Source organism: Accipiter gentilis, chromosome 28 (genome assembly GCF_929443795.1).
Source record: "Accipiter gentilis chromosome 28, bAccGen1.1, whole genome shotgun sequence".
Taxonomy (NCBI): domain Eukaryota; kingdom Metazoa; phylum Chordata; class Aves; order Accipitriformes; family Accipitridae; genus Astur; species Astur gentilis.
In genome coordinates, this window is record NC_064907.1 from 10,480,015 (window position 1) to 10,496,919 (window position 16,905).

General features: G+C 40.6%; 2 protein-coding genes across 7 annotated transcripts in view; one reads left to right on the forward strand and one right to left on the reverse strand.

Moving 5' to 3' along the window:
* GGPS1 (geranylgeranyl diphosphate synthase 1) overlaps positions 1–16,905 on the reverse strand; it is a 407,079-nt gene that overhangs the window by 290,103 nt on the left and 100,071 nt on the right. The window lies entirely within an intron of this gene.
* GNG4 (G protein subunit gamma 4) lies at positions 1,658–15,814 on the forward strand. 6 transcript variants are annotated; one of them, XM_049831572.1, is made up of 4 exons: positions 2,023–2,054; positions 8,504–8,631; positions 8,738–8,843; positions 15,048–15,814. In XM_049831572.1, exons 2-4 carry the CDS (start codon positions 8,627–8,629, stop codon positions 15,174–15,176), a joined length of 240 nt encoding a protein of 79 aa, XP_049687529.1. In that variant the 5' UTR covers positions 2,023–2,054; positions 8,504–8,626; the 3' UTR covers positions 15,177–15,814. The 6 variants fall into 6 exon arrangements, with proteins under 6 accessions (XP_049687530.1, XP_049687534.1, XP_049687529.1 ...); XM_049831573.1 differs by lacking the exons at positions 2,023–2,054; positions 8,504–8,631 and adding an exon at positions 1,658–1,723; XM_049831577.1 differs by lacking the exon at positions 8,504–8,631 and having other exon boundaries at positions 1,865–2,054.

Genomic DNA, 16,905 nt, shown 5'->3' on the forward strand with positions numbered 1-16,905 from the left:
GCAGGTCACTTTTGAAAGAGAATTAAGAACTATATGTGACTAGTCTGATTTAGACTTAAACTATCCTGGGCTACCCAGCAGAAAGTAGTTGAGTAAAAACATGAGCTTGCTCACTGTTTCCAGCTTTGAGCTAGCATTCCCAGAAAAAGATTAAAAAATCCAGATTCTCTAATGCAATTGAATAAAGCTCATATAAGCCTCTTAAGAGACTAGTTCATGTAGATTCAAGGAAGAGAAATTCATGCTAGCTGTGTACAGGTATTGCATTCAAAGCCTGTAGGCCAACTCCAGTAGGAGATGCCTGGTTGTGATGAAACATATGAGTTTGCAGATTAAAAAGAAAACACATCTCTATGCAGTATACATATACTATGCAGAAAATACATTTTAAAACAGCTACTTTCTCCCTATATTTTAGCTTAAAGAATAAAATTTTTAGAATCCTGTGGTGAAAATACTGTGTCAATCAGTGAGAACTGTCTTGATTATTTGAACCATCTAGCATGTGCTCTTTGTCTAATAGCATGTAAATCCTTTGTCTAGTAAATAGAGCCTTTTGTAGAACCATGGCACAATTAGATGTGAATGAAACAGCAGCAGCATGGGCCAGTTAAGTTTCTGATTGGTTTCTGGAACTCCAGGTAAGGTAAGCTTGTATTTATATTCAGTAATGCTTACCTTCTTCCTGACACATTTCCTTCTCTCAAGCCACTACCCTAAAAGCCATTGAGTCAGTCTTTGAAGAGGCTGCCCTTGCTCTAGAGCACCTTTAAAAACAGGGCTCTTCCCTGCTCTCTTCTGCATGGAAAATAAAGGTGACTTGGAAATGCTTCCCTTCTGTCAAGATGGAATGAGAAAAAGTGCTGAGAGCAAGGCAAGAGAAAAGGGTGGCACACGTACACCTCCCCAGAGAGAACAGCTGTCGTACTGGGGAGCAAAATAAATGGGATTGCCGTGGTGGTACTCCTGCCAATGTGTTAAATATTGAGGCAACAAATTTTTCAGTTAAAAATGTTAATTGGCGCTTTAACTGCTGCTGACCTTTATGGTTGACTCCCACATTTGTAATGGAGAAGTATACAAAAACCAATCTGTAAAGCTGACTTGTTTCATTCTGACATTCTAGCCTTGACAAGGTGAGTCTGAGCGGTCCCTTTTCCACAGTCGTCCCTTTCTTCAGCGTGGGGGATTTTTTTTTTTCATTATTATAATTAATTTTTTACTTTATCCTTCCTTTGTTCGGCGTGAGGAGGGGACAGGCACTACGGGTTCCTACCCAAAACCCGTGTCGTACCGGCTTTGCCCGTTCCATGTTTCAGAAACGGTGGAGGATTGTCTGATCCCTAACGCCGGCTGGAATGGGGGAAGTAGGTGGCCGCAGCAGTAAAACGGAGGCGAGCCCTCGCCGGCAGGCTGCTGACAGGTGCCGCCGCCCGGGACGGCGGAAGGCAAAGCCGGGCGGCGAGAACCGGGCGGCGCGGGGCCGTGCCCGCCCCTCGGGTTTCCCTCACGGCCAGGGCCGCCTTCCCGCCCTCCGCTCTGAGGGGGGTGGGGGTGGGGGGGGTGCCGGGAGGCGCGAGGGCGGTGGCGGCCGTTGGCCGCGGCCGCCCCGCCCCGCCTGTCAGCGCCGGCCGCGCCATGTGCCGCCGCCGGGCGCCGAGCCGGGCTGCCAGCAGCAGCCTGCCTCCTTCCCCGCCCGCCCGCCTGCCGCCACCGCCGCACGGTGAGTGACCCGGCGGCGCCGGGCGAGACCCCGCCGCTGCGCGGGAGGCGGGAGAAGGTGCCGGGTGGGGCGAGGCGGGATGAAGGGCGGTCGAACCGGCGGCGGGGGGCGGCCCTGGCCTGGCGGGCGGGCGCTGCCGGGCGGGGGATTCTCCGTCGCTGCGGCGGCTCCGGCGTCCTGCGAAACCCGCGGCTGCCTCCGCCCGCCCGGGGCGCGACCCGCGCTCCGCCACCGGCTCCTCGCGGCAGCTCGGTTGGTCCCGTCGGCTGTTGGCGAACGAGGCCGCCGGCGGCCGCGCCCGGAGGAGTTACCGCGTATCGGCAAAAGTCAGGTTCGGGCTCCGGGGTTTGCCGCTGCTGCCTTCGGCGGGGGGGCAGGGGGACGGGGGGGGGGGGGGGGGAATCGTCCTTCTCTGGAGAAGCGGCGGTCGGGGGTCTCTGCCCAGCGCCCTTGCGCCCCTTCCTCCAGCCGGCCGCTGCGAGGGCGCGAGAAAGCGGCTGCTTTTCCCGCTGACTGGGTCGCACTGACGGAGGAATAAATCTTACTGCCCGGCTGCTGCTGGCGGTAATTATTAACGTGCGGAGCTGTAAACTGCTGCACAGCAAAACGGTTAAGGTAGCGCAGCGAGACAGAAAACTCGGAATAACAACTTGAAAAACGTTTCTGTCCCGCGGGTAGTGAAGTAGCCAAGCTTCTCGGAGGCGTTTTCTCTCCTTCATACGATACAATTCAGTTCACATACGTTTTAAATAGGATTTGAGTGGAATAATCATCACACTTCCTCATCTATTTCTTTAAAAGGTCACAACTATCTTTTAAAGTTTGCCAAAGAGGTAAAATAGTAGGTAGGTCTCATCTTTCTGTCTCAGACTTTCTGTATCTCTGATGGTTTGCTGGACTGTATGTGCCCATAACTTGTATGCTGATGATAAATATATTGCATAAAAAGACTGTCCTTGTGAAATGTCACATTGGTTTAGCCATTGTTGCCTTAGATTTTTAAATGTTGAGAAGCGAGGTGATATTTTTGGATAAAAGATTTGGGCATGGTGGCAAGAATTTTTGGAACTTCACGGGTGGACTGGGTATAGTACATATGTTAGATGAAAACTGAGCTGTTGAAGTTTGGCTGTTTTGCAGTTACATGATCAGCACTTATTTTTGAAGTCACCATATTTATGGAATGAAAACTATATTCTGTCCTTATCGTGAACAATAGTCTTGCCTTTAATCATTTCTGCTTGTACTACTACTCTTCTCCTTAGTGGATGGAGTATTAAATTGTAGTAATTCTCTATTATTTCTTTGTGCAGCCATGGGATAGAGAAAGCAAAGGGATTCCTTAGCCTCCCTCTCTGTTTACAGAGCTACATCAGGTGTGGTAAATCTTGGAGTAAGAACTGAGATAGCAGGGGCAGTAGTTCCTATCCCCTTCATGCCCTGCAGATGAAAGGGAAATTACCTATGTCACGTGGAACAGTGATGCTAGCTCAGATACCTAGTGCTCTTAGTGCAGGGGTATTTCTTAAGTTTCTCTTACCTTAGCAACTGTAGAACTTCCCCCCCCCCAATTCCTTTGATGTGCCGGTTTGGCATCAAACAGCTGTGAGGCTGTAAATTTTGCTGTTTATGTTCCTGGTGTGTTTGCAAGTGAGTAATGAAATGTGGGGATCTTTCTGCAATTTAGAATGTGATCTGCAGGTCATTGTTCGGGGATGATTCCCGCCAATGTCACTGGGACTTGGCTGTGTGATTGGGTTAACTTTTCTATTGCGCTGCATGGTCCAAGAAGTACAGAGCTTGTGTGCAAAGTGTTCTTCAGAGTCATGAACCTGAGGTTCTCTAGCCTAGTAATTTCAGGTCTGTCGCTTTGGACTGCTGAAAGAAAATAGAAGGCAATGATTGGGTTTAGGGCTTTTTAGATTGAATTCTACAGGTCACTCTTTTGGTATGGTATTTTAAGGTTGTACTTGGAAGCGGAGGGGGGGAAATTGCAGTGCAGCTTTTCATCTCTGTTGCTTGCAGAAATCCATACTGAAGAGCTTGAAAATTATGTTTTGCTTCTATGTTACTCAAATTTTCAGACAACTTCTGCATTTTACTAACATTTACAAAGTTTGGTAGACATAGGTTGCGTTTCTTACCCCTATGCAAGGTCAAGCTGTACCTGCAAATATTTATGCAACTTCCTGGGTTATCATAAGATAAGTTGGCCTTTGAAGTGCCATTCTAAAAACAAATAAAGAAAAGTTGCTCTTCACGAGCATTTTTATGAGCCCTGGAGATTAAGATCTTTGGCACAAATGAGTTAACTGCACCCAGAAAGTGGAAAAAGTTCATGTGAGGTAAAAAATACCCAAAACCCCAGAAAATTCATCTGGCTGGGAGGCTGCCACTGCACAGCTTTCCGGAGCAATGCTTTAGGAAGTGGCTGGCTAGCACGTTGTGCCAGTCAGCAGAAACTACTTGGCTGAAAAAGGCCGTGTAGCTGCTGTCACTACTCTTTGTTAACATGATCAGTGTTCCCCTTAAAGAAAGGAGTCAATAGAGTCTAGATTAATGAGTTCACTGCATAAGAATACAGTGGATCAATGAGCTCATATATAATACGAGTCCGCTGGCATACATCAGTAACATGTGGATTGCATGGAATCTGATTGCTAATATAGTTACTGTAACTACAGAGATTACCAGGACCTGTGTACGTATGTATTGATCTAACTTAATACAGGGCTGCTGAAAAAACAACCAGGAATGAACATTAGTGACCCAGCAGAGTAATTTCTGGTTCAAGGCTCTTCAGGTAATTTAAAAGGTGGGGACAAGTTATTCCTTTTGAGCTTCAAAAGCAGCATGGCCAGCAGGTTGAGGGATGGGATTCTGCCCCTCTACTCCACTCTGGTGAGACCTCGCCTGCAGCACTGTGTTCAGCTCTGGGGACCCCAGCATAAGAAAGACATGGACCTGCTCCCGTGGGTCCAGAGGAGGGCCACAAAGATGATCAGGGGGCCGGAGCACCTCTCCTGTGAGGACAGGCTGCGAGAGTTGGAGTTGTTCAGCCTGGAGAAGAGAAGGCTCCCAGGAGACCTTATAGCAGCCTTCCAGTACCTGAAAGGGGGGGCTACAAGAAAGATGGGGACAAACTTTTTAGCAGGGCCTGTTGCGATAGGACGAGGAGTAATGGTTTTAAACTAAAAGAGGGTAGATTTAGACTAGATAGAAGGAAGAAGTTTTGTATGATAAGGGTGGTGAAACACTGGCACAGATTGCCCAGAGAGGTGGTAGATCCCCCATCCCTGGAAGCTTTCAATGTCAGGCTGGATGGGGCTCCGAGAAACCTGATGTAGTTGAAGATGTCCCTGCTTGTTGCAGGGGCCGTGGAACTAGATAGCCTTTAAAGGTCCCTTCCAACAGAACCTATTCTATGGTGCTGTGATCCCATAGGCTGCCCCGCAGATACAATGCAAAGCTAATTGTGCCTTCCCGGGAGTCTAAAGGCCTCGAGAATACTTGATTGTTTAAAAGGAGCTGTCTTAGGAGAGAGGGTCGGAGCCATTTGTCAGGCTGCAGCATCAAAGGAAACACCTCTACCAGAGGGTGTTTGAGAGAGGAGGCTTCCTCACATTCCAGGGGATGGTCATTCAGGGAGACAATGTGTAATAGACTCTCTTGTTATTAAAATTTCTTTTCTCTATGGAACTTTATTTCTAAGGAACAGTATTATTTCATTAAAGAATATTAAGCTTAAGATTATTAAAGAATATCACAGGTCCTAAGGAGAGCAGAACCAGTTCTCAGCCAAAGCTTTATCTGCAAAGAGGACCAGTTCATTGCAGCCTGGTTTGAAAGTGAGTACAATTCTCATTGTCAACATCACTTCATATGTAATAGGGCCTTAACTGATGTGCAAATACAGTACGTATTTGCAGAGAATGAGAGAAGGCAGAGGTATATGTAGCTTCGTAAGTGAAATGTGAAACAGGAGAAATCCGTCTTATAAAGTTCTGGAACCAGAACTGTCTGTATGAAAAAAAGAGATTAGATACTTAAATGGATGCTAAGAACTTCCAGAAATAGGGTAGTTAAATATTTAAGTGTGTGTAAAGGCCAGGGTAGAAGCAGGATTTGGAACAGAACAAATGTTTGTGCTTCAGAGTATAAACAAACTTCTTAGTTGGGATAAGTGGAATTTTCTCCAGTGGCTAACACACCTAGCGCCAGACTTTTTAAAATTTCTTTTTATGAAGCCTCTTATTCTAATTGTTTTCTGATACCGTGAAATAGTTTGCCAGAGAAGATACGTATTTTCTTTTTTTAAATTTTCCCCATTTGCTGTTTCAGAACATAGGTAAAGGCATATTATGTTTGTGGTGTGTTTTGGAAATATGGTTTGGATTTTTTTAAAGCATTTTTGTGCCTAATAGCCTTTTCAAATTTCCATTATGGTCTTAACTCAATCTCTTATTTGGTAGATACTTAAAAACTAGCTGGAAGTACTAGAAACAATGCTCTCGCCAACATCAATGTAGCCAGTGAACGTTCAAATTGTCTAGCTCTAATGTTTATAACTTCTACGGTTTGAGTGAATGAATTGCCAGAAAAGCTTGGGAGATCTGGAATTCTCTGGACTGTTCATGGAGTTTCAATTTCTTACTTCAGTTTTAAATTAGATGTATTATTCAAAATTAGATTTCTAATTTGCCTCTGGGCTTGGGCTGTGGCAAATGTAGAAATGGCTCTGTGACTTCATTTAGCTTTGACTTATTTCGCTCTGTGGTCGTTAGTAGTCTAGCTGTGGAGATGATAACAAAATTTAAATGATTCATACTTGTGGGGGTATCATTTTATAAACGGAGATAAATGTGTTTACTCTTATCTTTATAGATAGGTCAAGACTTAAAAGCTAGGGGGTTGAGACAAACAGGAAGTCCAGAGATGAGCTGTAATTCAGAACCTCCTGCTCTTGTGCCTGTCTTGTATCCTTTCCACTTGTCCGCCGCAAGTCAAAACACATCTGAATATTGTTTGGAGACTGTTGGTTGGTTGTGGGTTTTTGTACGTTGTGTGGCATTTTATGCAAAGCCAGTTCCTCCGCATGTATTTAATCCTGTGAGGAATATGAGCTAAAAGATTGTGAACAAAGACCAAGGCAAAAAAAAAAAAAAAAAGAAGCTACTGTGTTCTGACATGATTTTAGTTGTCAGAGTGCAAGCAAGGGGGAAACTTGTGTTCTATTCAAATGACACACACGTGTACAGAAAACATGTTCTTTGTCTTGGCATATATTAAAACTCTTATTTTATTTGGCACAATGAATATATTTTAAGGTAGCATGTCCCCTGCCTAGACTTATACAAGTGCTGAAAAAGATTGGTTTGCCTCTTCAAATTAGTGTTGAACATGTTTCACCATCGTATTTGTATTCCACCATCCCATTTTACAGCACAGGTTACTAATTTTAAAAAGGAGAAGAAACAGCTATCTTTGTCTTGTCTTTGAACATCTGTGTTTTGCGAAAACAAAGCAGTTAAAAAGTTACTCCTCCATTCTTTTTGTGCTCTGGATTGTATACTTCTATTGACTCCAACATGCTTAAGACATTGGACATACGATTTGTTTTTTTACAAGAGCATTTCTTGTGTCTGTCTTAATTTCCTGTTTGCATCTTATACCCCAGTGACTGGATCAGGTAAGCTGTTGAGGTTCAAGAAGGGAAATTTGTCTAGTTCTAGGTGTTCACTTCTTGTCCAGAAATAAGACGGCAGTGTTCATTTTGAAAGACCTGAGCCTAAAACTCTTTTGGCAGCAATACAAAATGCGTCCTTTTGTGTGTTTTCTTCTTCATCCCATCTGCGTCTCGCACCCTGTGTCCTTTGCATTGCCTAACTTTGTATTGGTTTCTAACACTTGGTGCTAGACTAATCTTGCTTCAGGTGGTGCTTGTGGCATGCCATATATACAGGATCATAGGCTAGTGTTTTGGCTGATTGAAACCTCAGCACCTAGTCTTACTAGGTAGTAAAACTAGTCCAGGACCTGTCTGGGTCATCTGTATCCTATCTTATCTTTCTTTCCATGGAGGCTTAGCCCAACTTCCAATGACTTCAAAATAGTAACCATCACTTGTGCTGGACCAGTGCTGTATAATGGTGTCAGCACGAGGTCTCCTGACATGCAGACCGCCTAGGGCATGTATGTTCTAAGTTTATTGAAGGTTCAAAGGTAGTCATCTTTACTAATCTGTTAACAATGCTGAGGACTGCATGAAAACAAGTTGACTTACCCTCAAGCCATCAGAGAGTAGCAATGCAAGAAAACCAAACACTGACGTACCTTGCTTAGATGTCCCTTCCCAAGAGCTGCAGATCTCTTAAAAAATAATGCATTCCTATACCGTATAGTATACTGTACTGGTTTTTAGTCATCTTTAGACTTCACTGGGGATGTGTAAGCAAAAAGCTGGAAACCACTGCATGATTTCTTCTTAATCTGTTACTTCATTTCTAAACTCCTGAAATCTATAGTTAGAATTTTGACTCATTCTCTATCATAAAAATTCTTTCTGATGCTTGGTGAGAGCAGTGTGGCATTCATTTCCATCGCGCATATTTCTGAATTTTTTTTCATGTTACTAGGTGTAACTGGGGTATGGAGCCAAACTGTGTAATGGCTGCGAGGTCTGTTTGTGAACAGCTGCTCTGCATTGGCAATCTGAACCAGGGCAATCATTTCTACACTGAAATAATGGCCATGTACTCTGCATTTGTATGTTGTTTGCAGAATTCAGATTGAATACTGGCAGTGGAGGACGCAAATATGTAATGCAATAAGGTGCTATTGAACAAGAGAACAGAAATAAATGGTGTCTAGTTGGCATTTGTGACCTACAGCCTCGCGGTGTTAATGTGGTGGGTAAGGGTTGGTTATATTTTAGATAACTGTCCTCTCACTGGTTGCTGCATTTGTGTTTTGAAATTGTCATTTTAAAATTTGTCTCAACTTGGTCTCTTCTAGGAAAAACAAAATGAAGGAACTAGTGTCAAACAGTACAACCAATATATCTCAAGCCAGGAAAGCTGTGGAGCAGTTAAAAATGGAAGCATACATGGATAGGATGAAGGTAAACTTAGACTTATTGTTGGTATTTTGAATTCACTCACTAGTGTGTGGTACAGGTTCCTTTTAATATTGCAGAAAGACTCAGTCAGCTGAAATTAAAAAAAAATCTGTGTTGAGCTATAAAACAATATTCAGTACTGTGAATTAGTTACTATGAATAGTAATGAATAGTATCAGATCATAAACTCACTATTTAGAAAGATTGTATTTATAATTCAGAAATGTTAGTGCAGTTCACATGAGTAGTCAATATTGCTTTTATGAAAACAGAAATTTCAGTTGCTCCCTTTTGTTACAGTTTTGAGCAATGTCTTGTAAGACCATTAAATTTGGAAAATCGTAGTTTCTATCTTGTATAGTATCTTGACAAATTCATCACATAATAGAGGCCTGTTCACAGGGACAGGTATTTCTATTTCCTTCAGTAAGGGAAGGTCTGCCTTTTCAGTGTTCAGTGGGGTTAGTCCCCTGATTCACGTCATATTGCAGTGGCACAAACAGCAGCACTGACAAGAAGGAACGGGTGTGTATGAGTGGCAGAGGAAAGGGTTGGGAAAATACGGCCCTGTTTATTGGAATTTGAAGTTGTTGATACTTAGTAGATTGTCTTGTACTTGCTTTTATATAATCAGTGGTAACTTTCACATACCACATCATTAGCTCAGTTATGCAAATAGCTTCATTAGTTAGATGTATAAAGCTTTTAATTACAGATGTAAGAAAGACATAGGTTATTTTTACAGTTAGTTTAATTAAAAAGAACACAGTTATTAGCAAGTGTGCCAGACCTAAAAAACAGATAGCTTGAAAGTGCAATTATTTCACCTTGGAAAAGAGCTTGGGACCAAAAGGGAACTGAAGAAAATCTGATGTGTTTCAGTATTGTGAGGGTTCCTGTGCTGACATAAACCAAATACCATTTGCAAAATGTTTATGTCTTGATTTCTAGAATTTCTTTGAATAAGTATATGAGGGATTGTGAGAAAAGGTTGGTTGGCTTTGTATTCCCTCAAGACCTGCTTTGCCATTTTAATCTTCAAACAGTTAAGTGTGTGTTTCAGTATAGCCAAAATTCACCAAGAGACTTTCCAGTGGTTTCAAGAGGAGATTTTGAGTTCTCGGATCATAACTGTAAAGTCAGAGAAAATAACTTATTTCCTTTTTTCTGGTGTTTTGCATCTGCTTAAACTAGTTAGACATTTAACAAAAGATCACTGCTTTCCAAATAATTTAATTAAACACTGTTTTGCAAGTAGCTATAGCAGTTATTCCCATAATAGACCAGACCACATTGTTAACATTAAAAAGTTGCCTGTGTTATTGACTAGGGAAATCAGAAGTTCCAGCTCATTTTTCTACTACAGAGGCACTTTGTTTTCCATGCACAGTAGCTGCTGTAACCAGCCAGAGTTGGGTCCACTCAATTAAAATTTTGTAGTTAGCAGTATATTAGTTGCCCATTCCCTGCCGTGTTCTGGATTGTTCAACTGATTTAAAAATCAAGTCCTATAACCACTCAGAGCAGCAACCAGTGCAGTGTTTTGAGGTTCCACAAAGACAGCTTGCTGTTGAGGTGTGAAAGAAACAGGACAGCTTAAAAGGGGAGGATGAAGTTACTGGTGTATTGATCGGTAGCTGGAAGGAGTATTACTGTGGTGGGTTTTTGTAAACCGTAAGAATCCCAGAAGGATCGGAAATTGAAACTGTCTTGCTTCCCCGCAGAAGGAACAGCTAGAATTATAATGGAGAAGCAAGTAGAAAGCAGGAGGCATAGATTCCAAGCCAGGAAACAGAAAATGAAATCAGATGAACAGTGGCCTCATGACTGGTAGAATAATGTGTCTTCCAAAGACGCTAGCAGTAAAGTTGAGAAAGCAAAGGTAATATTGGTGCTTTATCACAGTTGTCCCCGGAATAAAGCACTATTTAATCTTCTCTTTGCCCGCTGAAAAGCAAGGAGTGCTCTGCCATTTAAGAATCTTGGTGTATCAGTTATGATTCCATTTTCTTTTTTCTTAAGAAAGTAGAAAATATTCCTAACTGGTTCTGAATACTGTTGGGACATAAGCAGTGGGATTGTCAATAAATGTGTGTGAATCTCTTTGTTTTAGATGTAAAGGATAAGCAGAGTGGGTGTCGTAGCAAGGATGGTAATTAGTCACAATCCACGACAAGACAGATGACATAGTAATTGCAGCATTTTGCCCTGTCATTGAAGCTTATAATTATTAGTGCAGCTAACAGGATTATGTTCTAACTTTGGCTGTTTTTATCACCTCTGTTATTTTGAAATGTAATGGTAAAATTCCACAGTCCTCCTGAAGACTAATTCTTTAAAGCATCAGGGTTGAGTGTTTTGTTGTTTTTTTCCCTTTTGGTAATTTGACAACCTGATGTGTTTTTCACTACACAAAATAAAAATAATTGTATAAAATGTGAGATCGGCGTGATACCTATAATACTCCATTCCCTCTTATCTATGCACTTTAAAAGATTAAAAAAAATGAAATGTTAACTTTCTGTTAGAATTCATCAATCAAACTGGAGTCTGATTTTTTTTCTTTAGCCACTTTTGCAATATGTATAAATTACTTTGAATCTGCAGACCAAGCTGTACTGCGTAGGGGAGCTGAAATGATAAATGTTAGCTTCATTTGAATATTCAAATTACACACTCTTATTTTAATTCTTGATAAAAGCTATTCTGAAACTGTCCAGCAGCATTTCACTACAAATAAACCTAGAGGTGAGTAAAGGCTATGATCGAGTGGCCTTCATTTAACTCCCTCCATGACACAAATAGAATGATCAGCATGTTATTTTGTATAGTAACAAACCACAGTATTGGCCATTAGGCAGCCTCTGCATGCTGACATATGCTAAAGCAGCCATCTCTGTTGTAGCCTTAATGCGATGCTCAATGCAGAGGTCTTCCGCCACAGTTATTTAGAATAATAACACTGAGCAGGAAACTTGCTGGAGGCAACATTTTATTTTGCTCTTTTTTTGGCAACAGTTCTGACTTTGCCAACACTGCTCACAGCCACAGGAGCCAATATTTTTGTTGTTCCTGGAATGCAATCAGCTAAGCTAACTCCTCTTAGTGAGTGGTCGTTATTCCACTGTGCAAGCCTGAGCTACTCCACTTTTAGTGAAGAAATGGCCATAATTCACTTTTATAACTACTGTAACCCCAATGGGAGGATTTCTCCTCCCCAAACCTTTTTTTTTTTTTTTTTTTTTAAAGGATGAAAATACATGGTCTAGTACATGTTTAGTTTGAGACAATGTGCTGAAATGTGGTCATGTTCCTCAGTTCCTTGTTGCAGGTTTGTTTTCTACTAAATCATACTATGGTTTGTCTAAAAGCAAAGTAATTTGTAATTTAAACACTATGACATTGAAGAAAGTGCTTGCTCTGCTTTGTGGCATTCCTACCAGCATCAGAGGACAAGTTAGATACAAAAATGAATGTTGTGCTTTTGCTAGTGAAAATCCTGTTTATTGTTATATGATGCCAAAGCACGGTGATATCTAGAGAAACAGTTAGAAAATGATACTACCAGGTTTATCCCTTCTAAGAATGATGATTGAAATTGTACTACTTTTCCATCGAATGAAAAGCAATATACTTGGGCTGATGTTGCTTATCCATATGTGGAACAAACAAGATAGTTATGGGAAGGTTGGACTGTTGAAATCCAGTGTTGGTTCTCTGCTCGTGTAGGGTCAGCCTACTTCAAAAAAATTGTTGGTTTCATGAATAAAATAACTTACTAGCTTAATAATTGAAGATTAAATGTGCTGGGCATCTTTAATAAACCCTGTCTCTGGGACCTAGAAAATTAGACTAGCTCTCCATTAGGTTTTATGGCAGTAACATTTATTATGACATAGCACCGAAAATGGCATTGAGCTTTTTGTGGGCACCTGTGGCTCTGAGTTTGACTTACTCTGTTTGAATGCAAGAGTTCAGGACCAGCTAACAAATAAATCGGAGCATAGAACTGCCTTAATTTGAGACACGCAGCTGAGCTTGAAGGACAAGAGAAAAGTGAAAATGTGTATGTTAAATAATAATGAATGTACTGGCGATTGTCGTTACTTGAAAATACTTCTCCAGAATGCTGTGGTGGTACGTTCCTCCTAACATTACTGGAAACATGCTAACCTCCTCTTCAGTGGATGCATTCTATGCTAGTTTATACTTTTCTGAGGTACACATAGGTCATTAGCAAAGAAAAGTATGTTTTCTGTCTTTTGATCTTTTTGGGGCTTGATAGGAATTTCATAAGTCAGTCTACATTGCGCCTTTCTTTGGAGAATCTGCTTTTTAAAAATTTACAAGTAAATTTAAATGAAAACTGGGGATATGATAGGATTCTTAAGTTTTCTGTTTGTTCATTACTGTTCTACCTCTCTATTCTAGACAGTGCCCTTGCACCCTAAACCTCGTTCTTTTGTCATTGCTTAGCAAGTAGCTGATTGAAGTATGTCTGAAAATAATTACAATCTTTTCTTTGTACTTTGAAGTCCATCATTTTCCACACATTTTTGTTTGACCTGCTTCTCTTTTGAGAAGACCACTCTTTTGAGAAGCAGTGGTCCTTCTGAATCTCTCTGCTGATTTGCTCAGTTTAGTGCTCAGTCTTCTGCTTTGTGTTGGCCAGCAATCTGTTGTTCACATGTAGTGTCTCTGCCCACCCTTTTGTCTTACAGGCCAATTCAAAGGCAAACTAATTTTAAGTGACCTAAACACCCTTCCTTCCTCTGCTAGGAGGATAATCTATAATGGGATGCCAACCATAGGTACTTTGTGGGTTTAAGCATTCTGCAAAGGCATGTTTTAGTGGATATTTTAAAACAAAAAAAGTTATTTTCTTCCAGAAGTTAATTTAAATTTCTTGCAAATCCTGATCCAACACCCACTGACTTCATAGGTCTAATGTGAAGCCTAATACAGGCTGGACTCATGCCAAAGCAAGCAGGGTGTGGGGAAGCTAAAGCTAACAGTGATGACACACCTGCTAGAAAAATACCAGAAATCCAGTTTGTTTTTCCTCTTCACTATAGTTGTGCAAACATGCTGACCTCTGTGTTTGACTTGGGAGAAGCTGTCATGGTGCTCAGAGAAAAGACTTTTTTGTAAAGACTTCCCATCTCATTTTCTCAACTATCATAATATTGAAAACACAATATCATAATATTGAAAACAAAGCAAACAGATACAGATAGTTGTAAATATCTTGCTAACTGAGCAGAACAAAAATATTTCTTACATACATTCTAAATTCTTGAAAAAATAAATGAGTCGCGGTAGCCTAATGTCACCAATACTCTTAGGGCACAAAGCCGCAAAGGTTACAAGGTTTCAGCTATAGCTGAAATGGTTTAATATTTCTTTTTTAATTTCACGCAAAATATCTTGTATGCCAAAACGCTGTTACATTTCTGTTACATTTCTGGTTCTTTTCAGTAAGCATAAACCAACATTCTGAATTTGGAGACTTTAGAATTGTTCTTTTTAGAAGTATAAAAATATTAAGATGCTGTTCAAGTTTTAACTAAAGTTATGAATAAAGTACTACTTACCATAACTTACTAAGCAGAAAATAGCAGTCTGACTTCATTGAAAAGAGCAATATTTCAGTTAAATGAGAGCTATGACACATGATGATCAAATTTTTCTCCTGATTTATCATTTCATTTTAATCCCATGGTCATGTACCTAAAGAACTTTTTGTGTGTATGTTTGTTTGTTTGTTTTGCATCCAGAGGAGCAAAGGGTAGAGAGAGTGTTTGTGGAAAACCTTACAACCAATGACTTGGAATAAGAGCTGAAGCAGGCGGCCTCTACAGAAACACACGCTTCAAGGAGAATCCCTATTGCTTATGGGCCATTAGCATATACATGTTTTAATGAGTATATGCTCCTGACCTTCCTTCTGATGGAGTGGAACAGCTGAACATGAATCTTATAAATTGATACCATCTCGTGTCACTATGTTAAATAAAATATATGTAAGGTTTACCAGGCCTAGTGAGAACAAATTGAGAGTTGTGATTTCTAGTAATTTAAGGGATAAACCAATCTACTCCTATTCTATGATAGCCTCCATTATCATATGTTATATGAAGAATAATTATGCGATGCTGATTGGTTCAGAATTAAGTGTTACAGTAGTTCTCTCTTCTCTTCTATTAGGTATCCAAGGCTGCAGCAGATTTATTGGCATATTGTGATGCTCATATTGCAGAAGATCCCCTTATTATTCCAGTGCCTGCATCTGAAAATCCCTTTAGGGAGAAGAAACTCTTTTGTACTATCCTTTGAGTCAGTTTTCAATTAAAAATGTCTTCTGCTAAAATTTGGTATCAGTGTTGCATGCATTTAGTTTAGCATTTTTTCTTCAGATCTCAATACTTAGCCTATAACTACAATATTTTTAGAAGGTAGTGCATTTTCTGGTAAAAAAATAAAAATAAAAATCCTAAAAAATTCAAGGTAATCCTTATCTTTCAGACTAATGTATAAGTTTAATTTCAGTTCTTCATAAAGATTCTTTTGGTCTTAATGAAAGCATCGAGTACAGTATCAAATTGTAGATATCTTTGCCAGTCATAGATTTTTCTGAGACCTAAATGAGTCATACCAGTTCTGAAGCTATTTTTAACATTCTTATTTTCTTTGGAAGGTGAATTTAATTCATTTGCCTTTACAAATTTATATCTAAAAACAGTAGTGTGACCTTTCCTCAAGTAGCACTGTGTAGGAAGAAATACCAGTGATTTATGATGTTTGGAACGATCAGTCTTATACCGTAAGTGGTGTTTATAAATACGTTTTGTGAAGACTGTAATAAACTTGACTACAAAAACAATCGTTGTAAAGCAACATTGTAACTACACGCAAAATGAAGATGTATAGTTACACACCAGGACTGCATCAATAAAACTGTGTAGAGAAATGTGGCTGCTTGTATCTTGTTTTGAATGATAATGATTTAAATTATTTTAGAATGTAAACTGAACTGTAATATATCAGCTATTCCCAAGGGTCATTGTGGAGGGTGTAAATTCTGTCCTGATCTATACAGGGAGGGGGGATTACATTTTCTAAGCAGCTCTCTACAGGCTTTTGCCCATGAGAGCAAGATTTTATGGGGATGGGGAGTAATGGTAAATGAATGTTGTTCAATGCAGTGAGACCACTGTGCCATCAACAGCTGCTAAGTTTGTATATTTTGAAGCCACAGATTAGTCATAAGTTACCAGCAAGTAATTTGTGGAGGTTCTGGGAGGTTTTTTGTTTTGACTTTGTTTAAAGTGCAGTGAGAGGAAAAGATTGAGGTATGGAATATGACTGATCTGTCATCTTCATGAAGTAAAATTAAGCTCAATCAAGGCATCTGATGGAAACAACTGTTACATTATTGACTTTGTGGGTCGTTTTTTTTTTAATTCTTCTCCTTCAAAAAAAAGTAAAAGCTCCTCTCTGGTCTGACACATTAGGAGAGTTCCCTCACTACAGTACTTCATATGTACAGTGTGTTAATATAGTGGAAATATCACTCCTTGGAAATGCCTGTGAAGTCAGCTCCCAATGTAAGTTTTGTTAGAGGCGGTTTGTTGGAGAACTTCACTAGTCTGTCTGAGTCAAGGCTCTGAACAGCTACTCATGATGCAACATGCTTCCTCCGCACAAACTTGTATTCCATGAGCATCTTAAATAACTGCAAGGCAAAGACTAGCTGAGGAACTGAGGGCCTTGGGATATTCTTAAATGCTGAATTTAGATGCTAAAAAAGGGCTGTTTGGTGAATGAAGCCATTTGCATTTAACCCAAAGTGCACATACCTGCTTGAGCTTATTTTTAGCAGCTTCCATCAATGTTTGTTGTACTGGTTTGTGCAGTGGAAATACAAGACGTCTGCATCATACAGGTCTTGTTTTCTTTACCAATCAACATGGATATTGTGCTGCACCCAACTGCATTCAGCTACCGGTCTAGTCACACGAGGCAGGTGGCTTCGGACTGTGGTTCTGCTGCCGACCAGATCATT